Source organism: Rhinolophus hipposideros (genome assembly GCF_964194185.1).
Source record: "Rhinolophus hipposideros genome assembly, chromosome: 12".
Lineage (NCBI taxonomy): Eukaryota > Metazoa > Chordata > Mammalia > Chiroptera > Rhinolophidae > Rhinolophus > Rhinolophus hipposideros.
This window is the reverse complement of record NC_138058.1, coordinates 27,486,963-27,510,721: the sequence shown is the minus strand read 5'-3', so window position 1 is coordinate 27,510,721 and position 23,759 is coordinate 27,486,963. Positions and strand designations below refer to the sequence as shown.

Sequence of the window (23,759 nt, the reverse complement as noted above, 5' to 3'; positions counted from 1 at the left end):
AATCATGATTCCACTTATACGCAATGTCCATAACAGATAAATCCATAGAGACAGAAAGCAGACTGGTGGTTTTCAGGGGCTCTGGAAGGAGGCCATGGGGAATAACTGCTTAAAGGGTACAGCTTTTTAACCTTCTGGGCTGATGAAAGTATTTTGAAACTAGACAGAAGTGGTGGTGGTTGCACAGCATTGTGAATATACTATTAATAAATGCAACTGAACTGTTCACTCTAAAATCATTGCGTATATAAATTTCACCTCAATTGAAAAAGAATGAAAAGGGTGAAATAAATCCAATTTTGCCATTTAACCACAGAATGTAAAAAATACATATAAAACATGTGTTTCAATGACTTAACTTCACCAGGGTCTAAATTAGGGTTTCCCAACCTGAGTAAAACTGACTTTGGGCTGGATGGCTGGATATAATTCATTCCCCCTGTGAGGGGCTGTCGGATGTTCAGCAGCGTCCCTGGCGTTTACCACTTGATGCCAGTAAAACACACACACACACACACACACACACACACACACACACACACCTTGCCAAGTTGTGACAACCAAAAATGTCTCCAGCCATTGCCAAATCTCCTTTGGCAGGCAAAAGAACCCCCAATTTAGAACCACTGTTCTAAATGAAAAAAGGACTTTCCAAGCAGCTACTGAGAATTTGTTTTTTTCAATCCCATCAACCTGTCAATGTGACTCACTATTTCCTGCCAACCCTACCAGCCACAAATGACTTATCTATGAATTTCCAGCACCTGATGATAAGGTCCTTTCTTCTAATCCCAAATTCCCCCAACCACTCACAAGTACCCCAGATATGCTGCTCTCTGCCGGCCAAGGCAGAGATTCCCCAGTGCCCTTCACCCTGTCCCCAGGGTCTGGCTCCATCTTCATTAGCACTCATGACAGAGATGTCCTGAAGGTACAGGTCAAGGCACAAGCAAACCTAGCAGTTTTACAAATAGGATAGAGCCTTACTGTGCCTGGGCCCTCATTCCCCAATCTCAGTGGGTAATTACAGAACAACAAATGTCCCACCTACCATTCCAAACTGAACAGGGTGACAGGTGAAATGAGAGGTTGAAAGCCCCTATCCCTAGAAGAGATGATAAAATTTTCGAGTTCAAGAGTCTCTAACTTTGGGGGACACAATCAATTCAAGCCTAGTTGTTCTGACATCAATCTTTCCGAAAGCTCCAAAAACTTGAGAGGAGAAATGGATTCTAATCCCATCTGAACCTATATAGCCTGGAACAGGTCATTTAATCCTCTGGGCACAGTTTACTCCTTTGCAAGATGTGTGTTAGGCTGCTTGAATTCTAAGTGCAATGCATTAACTCAATACCTACTTCCTAAGTACACATCTACTAATTAAGAGCATATAAAAAATAACGGAAAACCTAATCGTACTCTTAAGAAGATCAAGTTGGGTCAGAGGTAGGTAAAGAGTAGCTTAGAAGACAGAGAGAGAGAGAGAGAGAGAGAGAGAGAGAGAGAGAGTTAGAGAGAGAGAGAGAGATCAGTAAATCAATCAATACCGTGAGATGGAACAAAAATGAAAGAAGTATGTGCCAAGTGCCCTTGAGTGTATGAGAGAAGAAACATCAGAAACAACAATCACACGTAAAGTAAGTCCACAGGTCCTCTCAGCAGCACCCCGTATCTGTGTGGGGGGTGAAGTGAGGAGCTTATAAAGTATTAGGAGTATGGCGGAGAGACCTCCCAGCTATTCTGGTTCTTGAATAACTGAAAATATGCAAGATACCATTTCTAACTCACAGTCAGCACTTTTGCTGACACAGTCAGACCTTTTCATTTTACTAGAGGCCGAAGAGCAAAGACTCAGGGCAAGTGGTTCTTAAGGGCTTCCCTAAGAGTTCATTATGTCCAACGTAACCAAAGAGAATCCAAAAAGGCAACCCACCTGAGCAGGAGGGCCTAAAAGTTAAAGGTGAGCAAATACTCTCAACAGAACACAAAAGGCAAATTCAAAACCACGTACTAAGGATGTCTCTACAGTGACCATGCAAGGTTTTTCTTCTCAAAGCAAAGACCCAAGGGAAAATGTTTCTAAATATACATACATATATATATATGTAAATATAATACATAATATGTACTTGTAAATATGAGTAATTGTAAGTAAAAGGAAACTTTCTTCAAATAACTACCATAAATTATATTTGCATAACAATAACAACTTAGCTCCAGAATCTGGCCAACCGACAAATGGCCCACACTGCTCCTCCACCAGCCAGCAAAACGTGCCTCACCAGCCAGATTCTCCTACCTCAAGAACCTCGGGGAGGAGGTCAGAATGTTCCTTGTCCTCCTAAATTGGTTTCGGACTGATTGTAACTCCTCGCCATGTCCCACCCTGATGTAAACACCGCTGCCCCTCCAAGCTCAGGCCACCGGGCTCCCGTGGCTTCCACCCGCCTTGCCTTTCACCTCCACCCTCCTACTCATTTCCCAACCTTCACTGAAGCCTCTGTCATCCTGGCATCCTTTCCGCCAAAACTCCTGCCGTGGTCCTGGGTGGTTTCAAAATCCATGAGGGTGATTTATTCCTATACTTCAGCCTCTAAGTCTCTTCACTACAATGACCTATGGTCCCCTCAACCACCTACATCCATGGCCACACCCTACACTTGTCAACACAAACCTTAAATGTCAATCGTTCGCTTTCTGACACACCTCTGAGCCTTCCGAGTCTCTCCTGCCCTCACTCTGGCCTCCTGTGTATAAGCTCATCCTTCCTCCAGGCTCCGACTCTTGCCATTTTCTCCCAAACACTCAACCTGTTCCTTAGACGGTCTTCCTCCCCATTCTGGCCCCATAGCTGACGACGTGGACGACTCCTTTGAGTCCTGGGCCCTCCTGGCTTCGCATCACATCTGCCCAACCCTGGCTCAATGTTAAATCTACCTATTCGGCTCCCAACCCCAGGCTCCTGCATTCTCCCTGAGAAAAATCACACAGCGTACAAAAACTGCATCGTCATCCACTCCCGGTCTTCACCCTGGCCGGGGTGCTGTAGTTGTCCTTGGACAGCTCCCTCTCGTACACCTCTCGATGACGAACCCAAACCCTGAGGAGTCTCGTCAAGCCCCATACTCTCCACCACCCTCCGCAGACAACCTTGCCTCCTTATTCCAGAAAGCTGGGGAATCTGCCACGACTAATCAAATTCCTAGCTCCCTACACACCCCGAGCCTTCCCAGTATGAACTTATCTATATTCGTACTGATTCATTTATCTCCTCCTGTCTCAGAGGGTGAAATTTCCTCCTTTCTTTCCAAGGACCAGCCTTGATCCCATTCATTCATTCACCCATTTAATCAACAAATAGTTACTGAGTGCTACACTGCGGCAGCCATGGTTCTAGGGCTGTGAACAAAACAGACAAGCTCATGAAGCTTACAATCTAAATAAGGGAGACAATAAAAAAATAAGTAAACAGGGTGGCCGGATGGCTCAGTTGGTTAGAGCACCAGCTCTGAACAACAAGGTTGCCGGTTCAATTCCCACATGGGATGGTGGGCTGTGCCCCCTGAAACTAAGATTGAAAACGGCGACTGGACTTGGTGCTGAGCTGTGCCCTCCACAACTAGACTGAAGGACAACGACTTGGAGCTGATGGGTCCTGGAGAAACACACTGTTCCCCAATATTCACCAATAAAAAATTAAAATAAAATTAAAAAAGATAAGTATCCTATTTTTAAAAAAGTAAGTAAATTACAGAGCATATTAGAAGCAGGGAAGAGAAATAGGGAGAGCTGGGGAAAGGCGGGAGTTGCAATTTTTTGTGTGTGTGATTCTTTTTTTTAAAATATATTGGGGTGACAATTGTTAGTGAAATTACATAGATTTCAGGTGTACAATTCTGTATTACATCATCTATAAATCCCATTGTGTGTTCACCACCCAGAGTCAGTTCTCCTTCCATCACCATATATTTGATCCCCCTTATCCTCATCTCCCACCCCCCAGCCCCCTTACCCTTTGGTAACCACTAAACTATTGTCTGTGTCTATGAGTTTTTGTTTCTCATTTGTTTGTCTTGTTCTTTTGCTGTTTTTGGTTTATATACCACATATCAATGAAATCATAGGGTTCTCTGCTTTTTCTGTCTGACTTATTTCGCTTACCATTATACTCTCAAGATCCATCTATGTTGTCACAAATGTTCCTATATCATCTTTCCTTACTGCCGAATAGTATTCCAAGGAGTTGCAATTTTTAACACAATGGTCAAAGAAGGTCTAACAAAGAAGGTGACACTTAAGCAAAACAGATGAAGGAGAGTAAGCTTTGTGCTACCTAAAGGAAGAGTACTGCGGGCCCAGGAAACAATAAATACAAAACCGAGGGGGAGGCCTGCACCTACTGTGCTTTAAGGAACAGCAAGGCGGCCAGTATGGACAGAGTGTAATTACCAAAGAGGAGAAGAGTGAAATGCATAGGAGAGGAAAGAACTAGGAAAGGAAAGAAAAGCAGAGCACTTTCTAGGCCCACATCAGGATTTGCAGCTTTCGTTTCAGTAAAATGGGGAGTCACTGGATGGCTCTGAGCAGAGGAGTAACATGCAATGACGTGCATTGTAAACATCACTCTGGCTGCTGTATTCACAGTAGACTGATGAGGCTCAGGCAGAAGAACGAGGCAGTATATTCCTGGTCAACAACTTGACCTGGGCAGAGAGCAGTGGAGGAAGTTAGAAGGATTGTGAATGGAGAGCCTCAGGATTTTCTGACAACCTGGATGAGAGGTGAGAAGTCTTGGGACCTGAGAATACAGATGGACCCAATTGGGCGACTGGAGGAAAGGTTTTTGACATGAGTAACAGAAAGAACGGAGCTGCTATTCAAAAAAATGAAGACTCCTCCAGTCTCCTCTGGAACCTCAATTAAGGAAACTGCATTCACCCTTGTTCTAATGTCTCTCTTTCCCCCTCTCTGTCTGTCTCCTGGTGCCTTCCCATCAGCCTGTTAGGATGGTCAAGCACCTGCTGATCTAGCCACCACACTCTCTCTCCTTTTCTCCTTTTCTTACTCTCACTTCTGGAAGATAGTCTAGACTTGCTGCTGTCACTCATCAACTCAACATCACTCTCCTCAGACTGCTCCGGTGGAGGCCAATGCCATCCCACTGTCCAATCCAGAGAACGTGTTCCACCCACTATGCTACCTGAGCCCTCTGGAGCGTCAGGTCCTCTGCTTTAACCCAGCTCGGGGACTCTGTTAGGGCCCACCTGTGCCACACACCGCAGTCTACTGACTCCTCACATCTCTGGACAGTCTTTCTCCGTATCCTTTAAGGGCTCTCCTTACAAGCTCTCCCTTAAACGTTGCTAAATCTCAATTCCATTCTCAGCCCATTTCTCTTCTTACTCGCGACTTTCCAAACTTGAATACAAGTATCTCTGCATGGACAGCTCCACACAAACCAATTTCATAATATTTAACTTCCCTAAGTCCTCTTTCCTAAAAATGGTCTTTCCACATTCTTCAAAGCCCTTATCCCACTTAGCATGACTATGTAAGTACATTTTTTAAAAGGCATACCCTTCACCTAATTCTCACTGCAGTACAGAGTGTGAAAAACAGCAGAGTTCAGTGTATAAACCCATAGGACTTCCTGTTTTTCTCTGACACATACATTTCTGTAAGGAGGAAACATGGTGTTCTACTCCTCATCCTCATCACAGAAATGTGATGTTTTGGCTCATGCTGGGATGCTCTGAATTCAGGTATATAGTAGAACAGGGTGGAAGGAAGGAGTAAAGACCATTTTAACAGACCCCAAAAGAGATGAGCAGAAGCCCTAGCTGAAGTCCAGCTGAGCCCCCAGTCGACCTACAGAATATGAGAAATAATTAACTGTTGTTGGTCTGAGAGACGGGGTTCCAGGGCAGTTTGTCACACAGCAATAGGTAACCCAAACATACCCCAAACCCACTACAAACAGATTATATCAAACTCGTTATCTTCCCTCATGATACCTGTCTTCCCTCTTCCACTCTTTCCTCTCCTCCTGAATAACACAGCTCAGTTAGCGCCACGTGTCTCATGTACCAGGGCACTCACACTGGAATCACTCTTGATTCCATACCTCTCCTTCAACCTCCAAATCCTGACGATGACCTCCGAAACCTTCACCTGCACCCTTCTCTGTTCCCATTACCTCTGTCACTCAGAGCCTCACTGCCTTTTAACGTGGATTGTGGCAACAACCTCCTAAAACACTCGACACTCACCTCCCTCATGTCACCTCCAAAAATCAATCTTTACTGCAAATCTGAATGCTGTCTCCCTCTCAATGGCTTCCCTATTGCTAAAGATAAACCCCAGACTCATAGGGTCTCTGTAATCTAGCCTCTATCTTTCTTCTCAGGCCTTTCCAAGTATGACAGCAGACAAAAACCATAAAGGAAAAGGCTGACATACTTAACTACATAAAAATTAAAAATATCTGCAAAGACCCCAACTTAATGTAAACGACAAAATAGAAAAAAACCTGCAATGTATATATAAAACAAAGAATTAATATCTTATATTGGTAAAGAACTTCTATATCATTAAGGAAGATGAGTGCCCAAACAGGAACATGAGCAGAGAAACATAAAGAATTCATCACAGGGGAGAGAGAGGAGAGAGAGGAAAGGGACGAGAGAGAGAGAGAGAGAGAGAGAGAGAGAGAGAGAGAGAGAGAGAGAGAGAAAGAAAGGAGGAGAGGGAGGGAGGGAGGAAGGGAGTCCAACCTCATAAACAAGATACACTTCTGGCAGAAGTATATATCGGTTTAATCCTTCTGGAGGCTATTTTGTAATATGTATCAAAAGATCAAATATACATATGCCTTGATCCAGACATTTTGCATTTAGAAATTTATTCTAAGGAACAAAACAAGTACTGAAAGACTTAAAAAATACTCATTGTGGTTGTTTCATAATAGCTATAAATAGGAGATTGGTTAAATAATGTAAATTACAATACATCATCATATAATGGATTAAAACTGATGATGCAGACATTTGACACAGAAAGATAGGCTATATTGCGAAGCGAGAAAGCAGATTATAGAAAACGATGTAAAATACATTCTTATTTTTATAAAAATACGCAAGTCTGGGAGATACACATCAAAATGTTAACAATGGTAATCTACGGGATTATGAGTAATATTTTCTCTTTTTGTCTGGCTTTATCTACTATTACTAGGGATTAATTTGCATTAAAATAAACTTTTTTATAAGAGTTCTTGGTTGCTTTCTTCCATATCACCCGAAGATTACATATGGAACTAGCATTCATTTCATTTTTTCAAGTCTTCCAGCCCCCAACCCAAATACCATTTGCGAGTCTCCAGCAGGATGGGAGATAGAAACACTTGAGATATAAACATACACAGAATTAAACAGTGGATTATAATCCCGGTAACTTCTCTGTGGTTTCAAATAAATAGAAATTAAACGACTACAATAATATTCTAATGGTGCCGAGAACACTGCCTTACATTCAGTGTGGAGAAGGGACTGAGGGCAGGTTGGGAGAGTGAGGGAAGAGCTAGTGAGCGAAAAGGAAAATGGAAACAGGTTAAGTCCCTATGGTACTGATACTCAACTTTTCACACAAATGGTTATAAACACATTCAATTAATAATAAATATCTACGGCAACCCGTGATCTCTTCAGAACTTAACCTTTCTAGAACATGAGTCATAGAAAACTGCTTTCTGTGCCAAGAGGCAGAGCCCATGCTCAGCAGCTCATGTACTGTAGTCAGAGACGAGACCCTCAAGCTCTCACTAAGAGCACACACGGTTCTGCCAAGATCAGTCTGGCCTAGTTTCCAAGGCCAGAGAGTCAAAGTGGCAGAGACTCACTAAGTCAGGAAGGTACACAGAAGAGGTGACAGCTGATAGTTTCTTAAGAAAGGAACCAGAAGACACTATTGAGCACAAACATGAAATTCAAAATGCACAGCAACCCAGGGCCGTTTTATTCAGGAGCAAACTGTCTTCCCCCTATCAAGCAAAGAGCCCAGTAGATCCATAACAAAACAACAATATTCTCACAACAATGCATTTGAGAAATAAAGGAACAGTAAGATGTTCGAGTTTGGAAAGCAAACTCACCATCATCTAGTCCTCATTTTACAGACAAGGAACCCGATGGGCAGAGTTGGGAGGCAGTGTCTTGAGGACAGGGCATGGTGGCCACCAGACAGGCTCAGGCCGGGAGTACTCTGCACCCACATTATGCTGCCTCCGGGCCGTATCATCCAGAAGACAGGAAATATATCATGTATTTCAGAAAAAGTACGATCCTAAATAGCACATTTTTCAAAAGTGATAAACCCTCAGGGTTCAGGAAAACCTGTCTTTCCACGCTGAGCCTTCTCGAATGGGTTCTCCCTATGACCAAACCATTCTTATCTGCCCTTTGTCAGCCCTTCTCTCCTAAACCTAAGGAACTCCTCCACATTCTTCCCTACTGTCTTTAAACCGCCAATTCAACTGCCAGCCAGACACATTCAATAAAAAACAAAAGCCATGAAGTGGGAACTCCCTCAACGAGCCAAATCTCACCACCTTCTTCTTCTCCAGCCCGTTCTGTCTCCTCTTCCTTCCAGGCCAGTGAACAAAGCACGCTTTCTCCTGTCCAGTCACCTCTTCCACTTGAGCTCCTGATTCCATCCCTGACCTGCCATCACCTCTCAGCCCCATTCCTCCACTGTGCTGTGTTTCCAAGCTCTGCATCCACCTTCACTCATTTCACTGCCACCTGGACCCCACTCCATTGCTCCATTTAAACTGCTGTGACACAGTTCAGGAATGATTTCCTTTTCCAAATTCAGTAACCCTTCCTGATTTTTAACACTCCAAAGTATCCACACCCTCCTCCTTTTTTTTTCTGTTTTAAAGTTGTTTCTAGTTCTTTGCTGTTATGAAATATGATTTTTGCATATTAACCATGTATCCATTGACAATGCTAAATTCATTGATTAGTTCTAAGAGTTGGGTTTTTTTTTTTACGATTTTATTGGGGAAGGGGAACAGGACTTTATTGGGGAACAGTGTGTACTTCCAGGACTTTTTCCAAGTCAAGTTGTTGTCCTTCCAATCTTAGTTGTGGAGGGCACAGCTCAGCTCCAGGTCCAGCTGCCATTGTTAGTTGCAGGGGGCGCAGCCCACCATCCCTTGTGGGACTCGAGGTATTGAACTGGCAACCCAGAATCCAACCAACAGAGCCATTCTGGAGCTCAGCGGCTTAGTTGCAGGGGGCGGGCCCACCATCCCTTGCGGGAGGAAAGGAATCGAAGCGGCAACCCTGTGGTTGAGAGCCCACTGGCCCATGAGGGAATCGAACTGGCAGCCTTCGGAGTTAGGAGCACGGAGCTCCAACCGCCTGAGCCACCGGGCCAGTCCCCCACATCCTCCTGCTTTTAACTCAGTGTTCATTTTCATCACTCACTCTCCTGATTCTACCTCTTTACCTTCGATTATTCTTTCAGCCTCCTCATGTCTTACTTATTCACTCAACTGGTTTTCACGGAGCTCGCCCGATGTGCCAGGCACAACATGAGGCACTGGGAATATGGCAATAAATAAGTCAGTCAAGGTCTTGGCTTTCATGGAGGTGAAATTCTAGTGGGAGGAGATAAACGATAAACAAGAAAATCAGTTGATACACGCTACCTGGCAAAATAAAACATGATGGTTTCCTTATATGGGATGGTCAAGGAAGGCCTTTCTGAGGTGAGATTTAAGTGAGATCTGCGTGGCAAGAAGAAGCCAGCCATGGAAAGGGCAACAGGAAGAACATTCCAGACAAAGTCCTGCCAAGCCTAAGACACTAAAGAGGAAATAATGCTAAATGCTCACATAAGCTAACAGGAACTGTGGCCACCAAGCACACTGGTTGAGGTGAAGAGAAATACACGCTCTTACAGGGCTTCATAGGTCAGTTTGGACTTTATTCCTGGTGTGCTCCTCTTCCTCTACCTGCCCCGTACACACTAATGCCCCCAAGGAATCTGCCCACCGCCCACTTCCATAGTCTCCTTGTGAGACTGCATTCCATTTCAGTTTTCATTAATATCATGAGGTTATAAGACAACTCCCAAGAAACTTTTCTCTAAAATCCGGCCAGTCTTATCCACCAGTGTCCTGTATCCACACTGGATTTCTATCGGTGCTTCATGCTAAAAAGTCCCAAACAGAAGTCATTCTCTTTCCCTCATACATTGTTCTTTCTTCTTTTTATTGACACCACTGTCTACCCAGTCACTGAAGCCAGAGGCCCAAGATTCATCCTAGCTTCCTCTCACCTCCAACATCTAATTATTAACAGTAGCTTTTCTAGTTTAAGAGAAAGATATTGAAGAAAGTGAGAAGAAAAGGAATGGAATCTTCCATCTCCACTAACAATGACACCTCCCAGTATGGCTCATACACAGGCCAAGGTTAACAATCCACTTCAGGAATGGTGGAGAGCTTGTCCTTTCAGCTACACAAGTCTAACACTTCAACCTAATCAACCCCGTCCCAATCTCCCTCCCAAATGGTCTCAATAGAAACTACACAACTTAAAAACCATGCCTGAGCTAAAAGAGATCTTCAAGATACCCAGTGATCTCCTTCTTTAAGGAAAAACATCCTGAGAGAAGGGAAGTGATGTATCCAGATCATTGAGAAGATACACGGAAGAAATGATGATCTACTTCCCTTTCCTCATATATTATAGTTTGTTCACATTCTATGAGCTAACCCTAGAACCATTAAGTAAATATATAGACTTGGACATTATTCCATCATATTACCTTAAACTCACTCCAAAACTGCTGAGTGGGTACACAGGTACCTAACCCATTTTGTTATTAATATGTTAATATTCTAAAACTATGATTTTAAAAAGAGAAATACTTCACCTTCTAGGAAAGTCTGTATTACCTAAGAGTAACTTTTTCCAAGTGAAATAACACCACTGGTCAGGGTGCCACTGAGAAGTGACCTTTCAACAAGGTCATGGAGCTCCCAGGGCAAACCGCCAGGCACGATTTACTGATGATTCCTCTTTTTACTTCTCTTTGAAAGTGGCAAGAACGGGGAGAAACTGGTGTCTCCCTACAGTCTAAGAGCTACACACAGTGATCAATTTCAGACACCACCTCTCTAGACTCCATTTATAATTGAGCTGCAAGTGCCATATTTATCAACCTTTTTTTTTTTATCAACCTTTTAAAAACCATATCCTCCTTGATAAATATAGAAGTATCATGTGCTCTCTCTACCCCAATCCCCTAAATCTACAATATATGCCTCTTAAGAGGGAATACAACTCCCATCCTCTTTGAGGTTCCCTCCTTTCCTGGCTGGACCTGGGGTCAGCCTGTGCTTTTTCAAATTATACATTCCCCTCCTATCTATCTGTCCTCTGCCCCCACACTCACTATTCCAAATATAGGTTGAGAATCACTGTCCTAATTTACTGTGGGCCAACAACCACCACAAGCTAGAAAATATGAGTTTTTCATACTTGACCTAATCTCCATCTTTTTTTTTTTTTTAAGATTTTATAGGGGAAGCGATCTTTTTTTAAAATTAAAGTTCATTGGGGTGACAATTGTTAGTAAAGTTACATAGGTTTCAGGTGTAGAATTCCATAATACATCAATATGTCACATTGTGTGTTCACCACCCAGAGTCAGTTCTTTCCATCACCATATATTTGATCCCCTTTAAGTAGATGAGGATAAAGGGGACCGACCTTCTTCGTCTTCACAATACAGCATTTAAATAGTTTTAGAGTTTCTTTATATAGTTAAAGTACTTATACCTTATATCTCTACTTTTGAGATTGACAATATTAGATACCCATAATTGAATCCAATCAATAAAGACAGATTTACATGGTTTTCTGGAAGGTGTTTTACTTTGCTTTGAGTTTTTTCAACTTTACCAAAAGCTTAGAAGATGCAATAGTTCTTATCATTGTAATAAAGGTCCCAAACATAAATCTACTATATTATTGGAATAGGGATGAGAGGTCTGTATATCTCAGATCTGTCTGGTCTCTAGTGCCTGTTCAGTGAATGTGAATTAGTACTGATTTACTGTATTATTCATTCAGTTAATTTATTCTCCAGTACCCACTGTTGCACTGTTCAAATTTAAGAGTGCTGAATTGGATACAAAATAAACCTAAGGTTTACACCCTGCCCAGGAGACACAAATGAAGTAGATAAATAAACATTGAGATTATGGGCCCAGAGTCAGCACAGCCAGCAAGAGCCACAGGCATCCAGAGGACAGAGGGACGATGACATGGGGAGGTGTGGTGAGTGCTGAGCTTAGGCAGGACAAAGGCCAGGTGGGATGAAGAGGGTGAGTGAGGAAGAGGAGGATATCCCAGGCATGGAGCAAAGCAGTGGAAAGAACTAAATTTGTGGTACACGGGAGATGAGGGCACAGGCCTGAATGAAACAGAAGATCTGTGTGAGAGCACAGGAGTTTGAAAGTTGGATAGGCAGCTGGTGTCAGGAGTTCCTCAAGGGCAGAAGGGCCCATCATACTACCGTATTTCCCCAAAAATAAGACCTAGCCGGACAATCAGCTCTAATGCGTCTTTTGGAGCAACAATTAATATGTTTTTGCTCCAAAAGACGCATTAGAGCTGATTGTCCGGCTAGGTCTTATTTTCGGGGAAACACGGAAATAGCACACTATCTATCTGAGATTCTCTCTCTTCTCCTTATTCCTTATCCGGGACTTTGGATACTCCGATATGTAGCTGTATCTGTATAGCTATATATCTATCTCTAGAGATCACCAACACTCTAGCTCCATTAATTTATATGCACAGCAAAACAAATATTACCTGATAACAACAAAATTCATGTACCCAAATGTTAAGAGTTACGTTAGTTCATCTAATTCTTACAACCACCCACAGTATTAGCTGCACTTTGTAAATGAGAAGCCTGGATCTTAGCAAGTTGCCCAACATCACACGGACAGATCCAGGATATAAGCCGAGGGCTGCCTCCCTCCAATTCCCATGCTTTTAAATCATCCCACACGATGCTCACCTTGAAAGTCGTCTCCTAAGGAGACCACCATAGTGTACTTATTCCAGGGGGACAGGGAAAGACAGACAGCACTGAATATCAGGTTTCCCCCCAATCATTACTGAGTTACACCTTCTGGTCAAACCAAGATTTTTTCCATATCCAAAAGACCAGGTGGAATTATTTCTTCCAACACTGTCCACACCCCCACCACCAAGACTCCCAGGCTTCTAAAAATAGTGGAGGACAAAGGTCTAAGGACTAGAAAGACTACCTTCAGGGAAAATGAAACAAGTCTAACAAAGCTGTAAAATAATCCGAACTTCCTGACCCGACAAGATTCACTCACCAAGGAAAATGATGAGTCAAGGTACTAGCGGGAGTCCTGCCACCTCTGTAAATGCAGCGCAGGCCCCAATCCTCCAGGAAGGGCCACCTGATGAGGCCTGAGCCCTCTTCTTTCTTCCTGCCTCCAAAGGGTAATAAAGTCTCCATTTTGTTCTCCAATTTATATGCTTAGAACCAGAGGGACAATGATCTTTCTTTCATACTAAAGGACCCAGCACAATAGCTATAAATATCCTTAAAAGTAGGCAACAAACAAACTGAATGGCATTATATACTTTTTCCAAGATTCATGTCCTAGATGAAAGACATTATTATTTAAGATCCTTGTAATTACAAATGATAATCTAACATTAATGCTATGCTTGGCCTTCTATTATAATAATATAGGGATGCCATAAACTCTTTCATCCAATTTCCTCGGCTTTTCAGAAGTCATAAATAACAAAGCTTCAATTGGCATTGCCATCCATCGTCTGCCAAGGTTAACTCAGAGCCCAAGGAGAAAACTGACCAGCTCAATCTGATTCACTCACAGCAGACATCAAATGAAACTCCAGATTTTTACTCTTTCAACTGTTCCAATGTGAGAAACTCACCCTCTAACAATTGTCTGTTACTGAGTAGAAGAACTGAGGTTGTTGCAAGTATACATAATAAGCTAAATAATAATAAAGATAACAGACTAATCATAATAAAGATAATGGAGGGAGAAAGGAGGCACAAAATGCTGCAGCCAGTGTTGCCATAATGTGCTAATATTCATTATTCCTGAGCGATTCAAAAATCACACAGAATGAAAAGACTTTTTTGCTTTGGGTATAAACACAGAATGTATGATGTATCGATGTAGGCAATTTTGTTCCTCAAAAGAGACCAACAATGTTGCAATACTTACTTCAACTTTACTAAAAATATAACATATGCAAACGTGCTGAACTAGATAAGTTCCCTAAAACACAGTTCCTCGAAGAAGGGGTTCTGGAGAAAAGACTTTTAGGAGTCTTAAGATTGATTGTTAAGAACAATCCATCTTCACAAAATCTTTCCTAATCATTTCCGTCCTCACTGTTCTCCTTCCCTTCAGCTCCTCCATAATTTGAGACTACACCATACACCCCACCATTTCAATAGCTATTACTGTGTGGGGTGCACTGTTTTATTGTACGTCGGTCATATCCTGTCAACGAGGAGGCAGAAGCCATGTCTTCTATTACTTCTCTATTTGCCATGGCATCTCAGACTGAGAATATCCTAGCTGCTCAAGACACCGTGCCACCCCTGGCTAGCAGGTCAAGCTGTCTCTGTCGCACTCCGCATTCTACCTCCATCCTCTCATGGTCACAACATCCCTGCCGAGGTAGGAAGGGATGAAGAAGCAGTGGCTCGCATTGGTTAAATGACTTTCCCAAAGCCATACTGACTAGTAGAAGTGAAAGAACTTGAACCCGAGACCCCTAACTGCAAGTGTTAGACTCTTCCTGAAAATTCTTCCCTGCACAAAGGATTATCAGTATCTTCTCTCATAACATTCTGCTCTTTAATAACCTTGCCCACTGAACCTCCCTATGAGCAATTCAAGTCAGAAAATGCTTCTGTGACATTTTGGGATTGCTTAGCTATGGGAATATGGGGAGAATTTTTTAAAGCTCATAATCCGTATCAGTTAGTGGTAAAGCTCATAATACGTATCAATAATCAGTTATTGTTATAACTCCCCTCAGCCAGAGCCCGCAAAGACAAAGGCATGCCATTCTACCTCCTTTGGTTTACTGGTTTACTTCTGGAAGTAGCTATGTCATACAGAAAATGATGTAAAGATTCCCCCACTCCGGTTCAAGCTGTTGTTTCTCAGTCTAGTTGTGTAGGACACAGCGCCCTGGCCCATGCTGGGATTATGAGCATGGGCCATAATACCCATTATGGTATTATGGGTATACCCCTATAATACCCCCGGCTGGGGCAGTTGGTCGCTGGTCGTTGGTCAGCCACTCATGGCAGCTCACAGCAGCTCTCACCGGCTGCCGGCCACTCACGCCAACCTCCGGCTGCTCACAGCAGCCCAGCTCCAGGGAGAGCCATTGTTCACAATCTTAGCTGTAGAACAATGTAGAACATAGGCTCACTGACCCATGTGGGAATCGAACCGGCCACCTTGGTGGTAGGAGCTGGCACTCCAACCACCTGAGCCACCTGGCCGGCCCAATATAAAGACTTTTAACCACAACACGTTAAGAAAGATGGCTGGCTCATTGAGTCTGAGAAAATTAACTTAAAAATTAAGTAATTTGCCTGAAGTCACACGACAAATTAGACCCTTCTGAGACATCCCTAACTCCTCTCTCTCTCTCCACATTGGCCAACCCATCATGTTGTGCCACCTTGGCACTTCTGATATTTTAGGCTGGATGCTTCTTTGCACAGGGACACTCAGCAGTATCCTTGGCCTATACCAACTAGATGTCAGTATTACCCCCTCCTTGTGACAATCAAAAATGTCTCCAGACATTACTAAATGTCACCTGGGGATAACCACCGCAGGCTGAGAACCACTGCTCTAGACCAGTGATCTCCAAACAGAAGTACACAAAACAATCTCCTTGGATATAGAAAGAAAATGAGACTCTCTATATTAATTTTTATCTTAAAAAATATTTTATCTTTATTAATATTTAATATATGGCACAACACTAGTGCTCCCATTCAGTCCTTATGTCAATCACGTGTCTCATACAAATATGATGGAATCCTGAGGAAAGAATGGAAGCTCCATAGCCCAGGCTGAGATGTACTGCAGTTCATGGGCTGGCTTAAGTGGATTAACTAATTACATTTGTTTTAAATTAATTAACCCTCATAAAACAAACAAGGGGTTTATAAAAATATTCCTGCAATGAAATCTTAGATTAAGGATAACACAAGCATAAATGAACAAGAGAATGGCAGTGCCTCATTTCTATTACTGGTACATTCTTCATCAGTCATATTATTAATACAATGTAGAAACAATCACAATCTAATAAGATATGACAAGAAGTTCACCAAAACCTTAGCGAGATTATTTAAAATACAGATTTGTATCCACTACCATAAATGATGACCTACATTTTAAGTATATATTGTGCTTTCAATAGCAGACACAGCTAATGACAGGACATAGATATAACTTATAAATAAATAAGCATACACGTATGAAGGGACTGCATGTCTTCTAATTGATAGTGCTATTCTATCCAAAAGTTTAGAGACTATTGCTCAAACCATCTATTGCCCAACACAACTTCCTGTGATGATGAATTATTCTCTATCTATGCTGTCCAAAACTAGGCACTAGCCACATGTGGCTGTTAAGCAACTGAAATGTGGCTACTACGTCCAAAGAATTTTTATTTTATTCTCTCTGCCAAGAATGTTCTCTCGACCTTGACCATCTAATAAGTTCTTATTTTTGAAGACATCCCTCAAATATCACCTTTCTTTAGCTTTCCCTAATTACTCCTCACTCTGTAAAATTAACTGCTTCCTCATGTCTGTTCGTCTAGCCCTTTCACATCCTTAGAGCTATTTGCTCATGTGTCTCAAGTTCTATAACCGTGAGCTCAAGGCAGAGCCATGTCTTATCACTGCATGATGCCCAGCACATAGTGAGCGCTCAATAACAATTACTGAATATGGCAATGAATGAACCAACAAACCTTGATCTCCCAATTTATTATACTACAGGGCTCCTTCCACTGCACCAAAAGATGGCTCCAGAAAAGCAGACTGAAGGCTACTCTTAGCCACTTCAAAGTGTTAGATGCTACTGCAGCAGACAATACCATTCTATTATTATTATTGTTTGGCTCTTTCAGATGCAGATGTCTATTATTCCTTAAGCAGGGACAGGCTCCAAAAGCACATATTCTTTGAAGAGTACAAGATGAAGATAGATGGTGTTAGTCCCCTTTCTGAAGTGTCAACTTTCAAATACTGGAAGTTAAAATGACTGCTCTGATGCAGTAATATCTTTTCATGTGCACTTTATTAATATTTATCAAGCTTTTCCTGCGTACTCTACATGCAGTTTATGCTACTGAGGTACAAGTGTACGACTGCCCCATACCCTCCCACTCAAAGCCCATGTAAAACTGTTTCTCTTCTCTTATCAAATGAGCATGACTTAGAAAGACTAAAGGAAAGGCTCTGACCATGCAATTGGATTTCGTTTCTGAATTCTAGATTTGGCTATATTTAGCAAAGCTATAACCGTCATCATGCCCGAAGCCAGGAAGAAGACACCATTCACAAACCACCCCCTGAAAATCTGCAGTTGCCACTAAAAAAACCAGACTTCGCAGCAGGCAAAGACATCTGAAGTGGCAGGGATCAAATTGGTGTTTGCGTCAAGAGAAGACCTCAGGTGCTTATAACTAACCTCTCTGCCTGGCACTAAAGCTCTCCATAATCTTTTTTCCTTTTCTTTTTTCTCCAACATACCTTCTGCTCTGATCAAATATTCTCATTTCTTCCCGGACTCCTTTCTGTAACACTGGTCATCTCACTGCTCCACCTCCTTCTGCTTCAAGCTTCTTGCTTCTCTTTGAACCTTCAGGACCACTCCTTCCCCAGACACTAGCCACTCCCTTGCCCCACAAAGAGGTGAGGCCCAGAGGGGAGCAGTACATAGTGGATACCTATTCAATAGTTACTCAGATGGCCCAGGGCCACTGAACAAAACAAGCAGCAAGCAGAGCCAGGGAGCAAATTGTAAAAGAATTTCCTTCTACCATTCCACGTCCGTGTCCGTCTTTCCTTGATTCCGGAAGGGAAACTTGTACTAACCAAAATAACACTGAACTACTCAGTATTCTCGGAACTCATTCTTTTTCACCACTCTGTGCTTTTGCTATTCTCTCTGTTTAGAAGACCTTGGGTAACCCTCATCTGGAACATCTGCTGGGCAATTTCCATTCCTGTTCAAAGCACACTTCATCTGCAAACCCTCACCCCCAGGCCCTTTCTCTTCACCATCTCTTAACATAATTTGACCACCATCTTTTATCCACCAAACGTCATGCTAAGTGATGGACACTTATCTTTGGGTCATTTGTTGGTCTATGAGCTCCATAAGAGCAAGACCTAAGTCCCATCCATCTGGTAGCTTTGGAACCTTAATACAGTGCCTGCCACAAAGAAGGTACCAGCAAACTTACACTAAATGAATACATGCATGCATCATATCGGTCATACTGGTACCACCAACACGTTAGAATTATATGTCACATATGTATATTGTGTGTGTGTGTGTGTGTGTGTGTGTGTGTGTTTTTAGGTGGTTTCACACACATTTTTAAGTCTTGCTACCTAGGTAGTAGGTAGGAGAAATTGTTAAAGTTTACTGATTTGGAGACTTAGCTTTCATTACCTCTAGACCTGGATTCCTTTACTGTAGGTGAGAAATTGTTCAGAAGGGCCACCTGGTCCACCTTACATAGAACTTAAGCAGTTCTGGAATGTTGTCTTCTACACGGCAGGTATTCAACAAACATTTATTTATTGTTTAAAGGTTAGATGTAAGGCCTCATGTAGCTAAGGAGGTATGGTAAAAGCATAGCTTCAGTCCTTCTTTAAGCATTGCTCCAATTTTCCCATTGAGCTCATTCTGGAAGCTTAAATCAAATCATTCCTTGACATTACATGCCCATTACATCAGACATGATCTAGCATCTCATTGTGGCATCTTGCTGAGAAAGCTAGAGAGAAAATATCCTCCCCTGTACCGAGCCTAGATGTAGCCACATCCCTCTGAACTCATGACTTATGCTCCTCACTTCCAGCAAACAAATCCCTGCTAAACTACCGTGTTTCCCCGAAAATAAGACCTAGCCGGACAATCAGCTCTAATGCGTCTTTTGGAGCAAACATTAATATAAGACCCGGTCTTATTTTATTATAATAAAATAATAATAAAATATAATAAAATAGGACCGGGTCTTTACATAGTATAATAATATAAGACCAAATCTCATATTAATTTTTGCTCCAAAAGACACATTAGAGCTGATTGTCCGGCTAGGTCTTATTTTCGGGGAAACACGGTAGTTAGTGAAACTAGGCGAGCAGGACTGACGCTGCAGATGGAGAGCTGGCAGTCCAGCATTCTCCTATCTTACCCCAGCACCTCCTCCTTGAGATTCATACCATTCCGCACTATAATGCATAGACAAATCCCACGTTAGGGAAAAAGGGATGATCAGTGGGATTTGGTGGTAATAAGAGTCTGTGTTTAAAACCCTCAGCTAATATACTTAATGGTAAAAAACTGAAAGCCTTTCTTCTTAGATCAGAAACAAACAAGGATGCCTGCTCTCACCACCGTTATTCAACACAGTATTTGGAAGGCCAGCCAGAGCAATCAGGCAAGAGAAAGAAATAAAAGGCAACTAAATTGGGAATGAAGAAGTCAAATTGTCACTTCCTGCTACATAAATACTTGGTACACTGGCTCCTACATAGCCACAGACTTCTAATAGCCACAAATTCAAACTCAATTCTAGTCAGAGAACATAAAGAGGGCAACATTGCCATCCCCAGCTTTCCATGAGACTGTCTGATTACTGAGTCTTTCTCCATGACGTCATCACACCTGGTGGATAACTCCCATCCATTCTTCAGTCAGTCACTTCCGGCACAAAGCAATTCTTGGCTCTCGAAAATTGGGGGCCACCCTAAATGTATCTCCAAGATGGCACATATCACTCTATCCTAAGTGGCTATTTTCCATCTCTCAAACTAGTTTGTAAACTCCAGCTTCTAGTCTTGTATCACATTCCCAGAGCCTAGTGCAGTGCCTGGCTCATCACAGACACGCCATAACTGTCTGTCCAATGTACGAATGAAGGAATGCAGAGCTGCAAGCCCTACATCCTCTAAAAATATAGCGCATGATGTACAGTTCTCAGGGATGAATTCTGGGGAAAAGGAGGGCAACCTAAATAACAAAGACCAACTTTGCCTTTTCTCTTTCCCATCACTCAGACTCTGAGGACAGGCACTGCTTAGGGTAGTACCATCTACAATGAGAGAATATCCTAGCTGAACAAAATGCTCTTGGGCTCTAAGGTCAGCAGAGGCCATGAAGAGAGAAGGAAAGAGCTCTGTGCCCCCAGCATTCCTCATGATTTCTCTCACACACACTCCTTCATGTCTCCATCCCACTGCAGTCAAGGGTTTTGGCACAGGGATGAAACAGACACATCAGACTCAAGGGTGCAGATCTGGCAGCAGGCACAGAAGCATCTCCCATCCTGCACCAAAGCCCACGAGGAAAGATCCAAAGGGACAGTGACTCAGGCCCCACATTAAGTCTAGCTAGAGCAGTACTGAGGATAGAAAAGAGCAACAATTTCACAAAGGCATCGTGAGACCTTTTTAAAAACAGTGTTTTTAAAGTAGAGGCTTTAACCCTAACCCCAGAAAACTGGGCCCAGCTGAATCCACTGTTTAGACAAGCTGAGAGCCAAACACAGCTTTTTCCTCTTCCCAACTGATCTGCCTGCAAGACTCACTATGACAGGCATTTCCCAGGCCCAGGTTGAAAAAATCTTGTTTCAACCTTAGCTTGCAAAAAGGCTCCTTCCCCAGCTAATAAACTCTTCCCCCACCACCACCACCATATTGCAGTAATAGAGGCCTCCCCCTTCCCCCATCCCCTCTCGGCTGATAACACAACCTACAGCAGGCTGGCCCCATCCAATTAGTTTGAATAGCTTCATGCCAAGAAAATTGCTGCTTTTATTAAAAATAAAAGCACACTAGGCAGGCAATGGGCTGTGAAAAGTATGAGTCTGGCATAATTATGAAGGTCGAGGTTAAGGTTACGAAGAGACATGCGAAGATTTCCAGAAAGCCTGGGGAATAAAGATATAGATTTAGATATAGATATGAAATTTACAGAGCAGATCTAAATAACACCTTCTCCACCAGAAGAAAAGCAAAAATCATGATGCCACTCTCAAGTAATTCTTCCTGGGGAGGGCGGGGGTGAGGAGGGGTGACTAAAACAGGAGGAAGAGGGGCCTACTAGACTGATTTCAAAATAACCACATTCATTTCATGTAATTTCTGTTATCTTAGCTACATCCTGGGGACCTGATTACAGCTGGGTCAGGAAACAAACCCAGTCAAATCCAAGAGCCATGGCTCTTAGAAAAAACATTCCCATTTTCTGAAAATCCTGTCTTCCTTCCAATGCCTGCTCTTGGCAGTGGGAAAGTTGGGTAGGAGAAAGAGAAGGAGAAACCCTCCTCTCTTCAGCCCTCACATCAATTATTTCAAGTTTTAGGATGACAAGCCCACTACCCTACCTTTGATGTGAAGCTCTGCACTTTCACATATAGGTTTTCTCATCTGCTCCTCGTAATTCAGGGAGGCACACAAGATTCGGCTTGTCAATGTTTTTTAAAACATAAAAAGCCATTGAGGTAAACAATTTGGGGCAACCTTCCCCCACCCCATAAACCCTGTCACTTTCACGTCTGGTTTAAATTTCTCAAGGGCAGTGATTCACCGGGCAAGGAAAGAGGGAAGGGAGGGTCAACTGGTCAAAACCCATTCATACGTTCAACAACCAGAAACCAGAATCTTGCTGCATCAGCCCAACAGTTCCATTTAGGGCGCACTGCAAGAGTCCTACCGTACCTTCCGCCAACACCTCGTCCACAGTGACCTGCTGTCGCCCAATGCCAAAGACCCTTCCGATGTAGCCACTGCCCAGGCCCGAGGTGCTGCCCCCTCCTCCGCTGGAGCCGGAGCCCAGGCCAGAGCCGCCCTGCTCTCGCCGGGAGTCGAAAAACTTCTTCATCTTGCGAATAGGAAGCAGTAAAGCAAAATACCGACAGCGTCTAGATTTTTTTTTTTTAAAAGAAAACAAGAGATCCAAGGATTTCTTCTCGGATTTCAGCTCGGAAAGGAGCCACCCGAATCCGGCCGTGGGGGTGGGGGCTGAGGGAGGATGCCTACAGCAATCTGCGTGTCAATCGCGCAGCGGTCCCCTCCTCCTCCAGAGAGCGATTCGTGTAAGTTTAAACCTGTGATGACAGAGGGAGAGAGAGAGGATGAATCAGTAACACACTTGAAAATTCAACTGCTGAGTCCTAGAGGAAGCAAAAGCCATCATCCTGGGGAAACGCTCCATGCATTTCCTTAACGAGAAAAATTCTTGGAGCTGAAAACACGTCCCCGACCCCAAAACCCAGGATCCCGTGCCCGGGGCTCAGAAAAAGGAGGGATTCGGGCCGCCTTGGGCAATGCCGACCCAGCCGAGCACTGCCGCCCCCTCTTCCCTGGTCTCCCTGCCGCCCCGCGAGGCAGCATCCCGGTAGCACCCACTTGCGATGGCTCGGCGGCCGGCGCCCAGCTACCAGCCCCGCAACATTGTCACGGCCGCCGGGCCGGCCTGCGACACGGAGATGAGGCGGCGCTGCAGCGAGAGCCGGGGCCGCGATCGGCACCCGCCCGCCCGCCAGCTGATCCCCGGAGCGCCCGGCGGAGACTGACCCGCCGCCCCTCCCCCGCGCGCGCTCCCGCCCGGCTCCATCCACCCAACCAGGAAGTGAACCGCCGCCGGAAGTGCCTCTAGGGGCGGTGCGGCGACGGCTGGGGCCCTCCTGCGGCCCGCCGCCTTGTCGCGACACACGGGAAGGGGTCGTCGGAGAGAAGGGGACCGGGAAAAGGGGGTGTCAGTGCAGAGACAGTTTTAGAAAAGAACGTTGAAATCGCCCGACCCGCAGGGCACCATGGAAAAGGTAGTTCGGCGCTGCCCAGTGGGGAACTACAACTCCCAGGATGCCCCAGCGAGGCGGAGGCGATGGCAGTGGCCTCTTCGGCCTCGAAGGTTGTTAGTGGGGTGGTGCATTTGTGAGGATTCGGTTATTTAAACACATCCGGTAAAGAAACTGCCAGGGACTAGGGTTTCCACCCTGCTGCATGTTCCACCCTTCTGGAGCCATCTTATTTGCGGCTTGATCTCCCTGCACAAGGAATTCTGGGGTTTGTGGTTTCCAAACGGATCGAGGCTGACACCTGAAGGACGCAGCTTAATAGTTTAGCCCCTAGCCGGTCCTGCGGGACTTACCGACGTCACCTAGGCAGAAGGTGGAAGACAGAGGGTGATCGGGAAAATTTTGCTAGCAGTTGATACGGGGCCACACCCTAACATAAATAAAACCAGTGCCCTTCCGCCCCCAACCTCAAAAGACGCTTTTGCTCCCAGATGTTATTGAGAACCGGTTCAGCCATCAGCTCTGAGCTAGGCGCTGTGAGAGCGCTTCATAATACAGTATCTCGTC

General features: G+C 43.8%; 1 protein-coding gene across 6 annotated transcripts in view; it reads right to left on the bottom strand.

The window, feature by feature from the left end:
• Positions 1-23,006, bottom strand: part of AAK1 (AP2 associated kinase 1) — a 161,467-nt gene extending 138,461 nt beyond the window's left edge. For all 6 annotated transcript variants that reach the window (XM_081068799.1, XM_081068798.1, XM_081068800.1 and 3 more), the window contains exons 1-2: positions 22,801-23,006; positions 22,111-22,499 (exon numbers count right to left, since the gene is read on the bottom strand). In XM_081068799.1, coding sequence (XP_080924925.1) covers positions 22,111-22,273 — 163 coding nt within the window. In that variant the 5' untranslated portion in view covers positions 22,274-22,499; positions 22,801-23,006. The remainder of the gene's footprint in view (positions 1-22,110; positions 22,500-22,800) is intronic.
• Between the last annotated feature and the right edge of the window lie 753 nt (positions 23,007-23,759).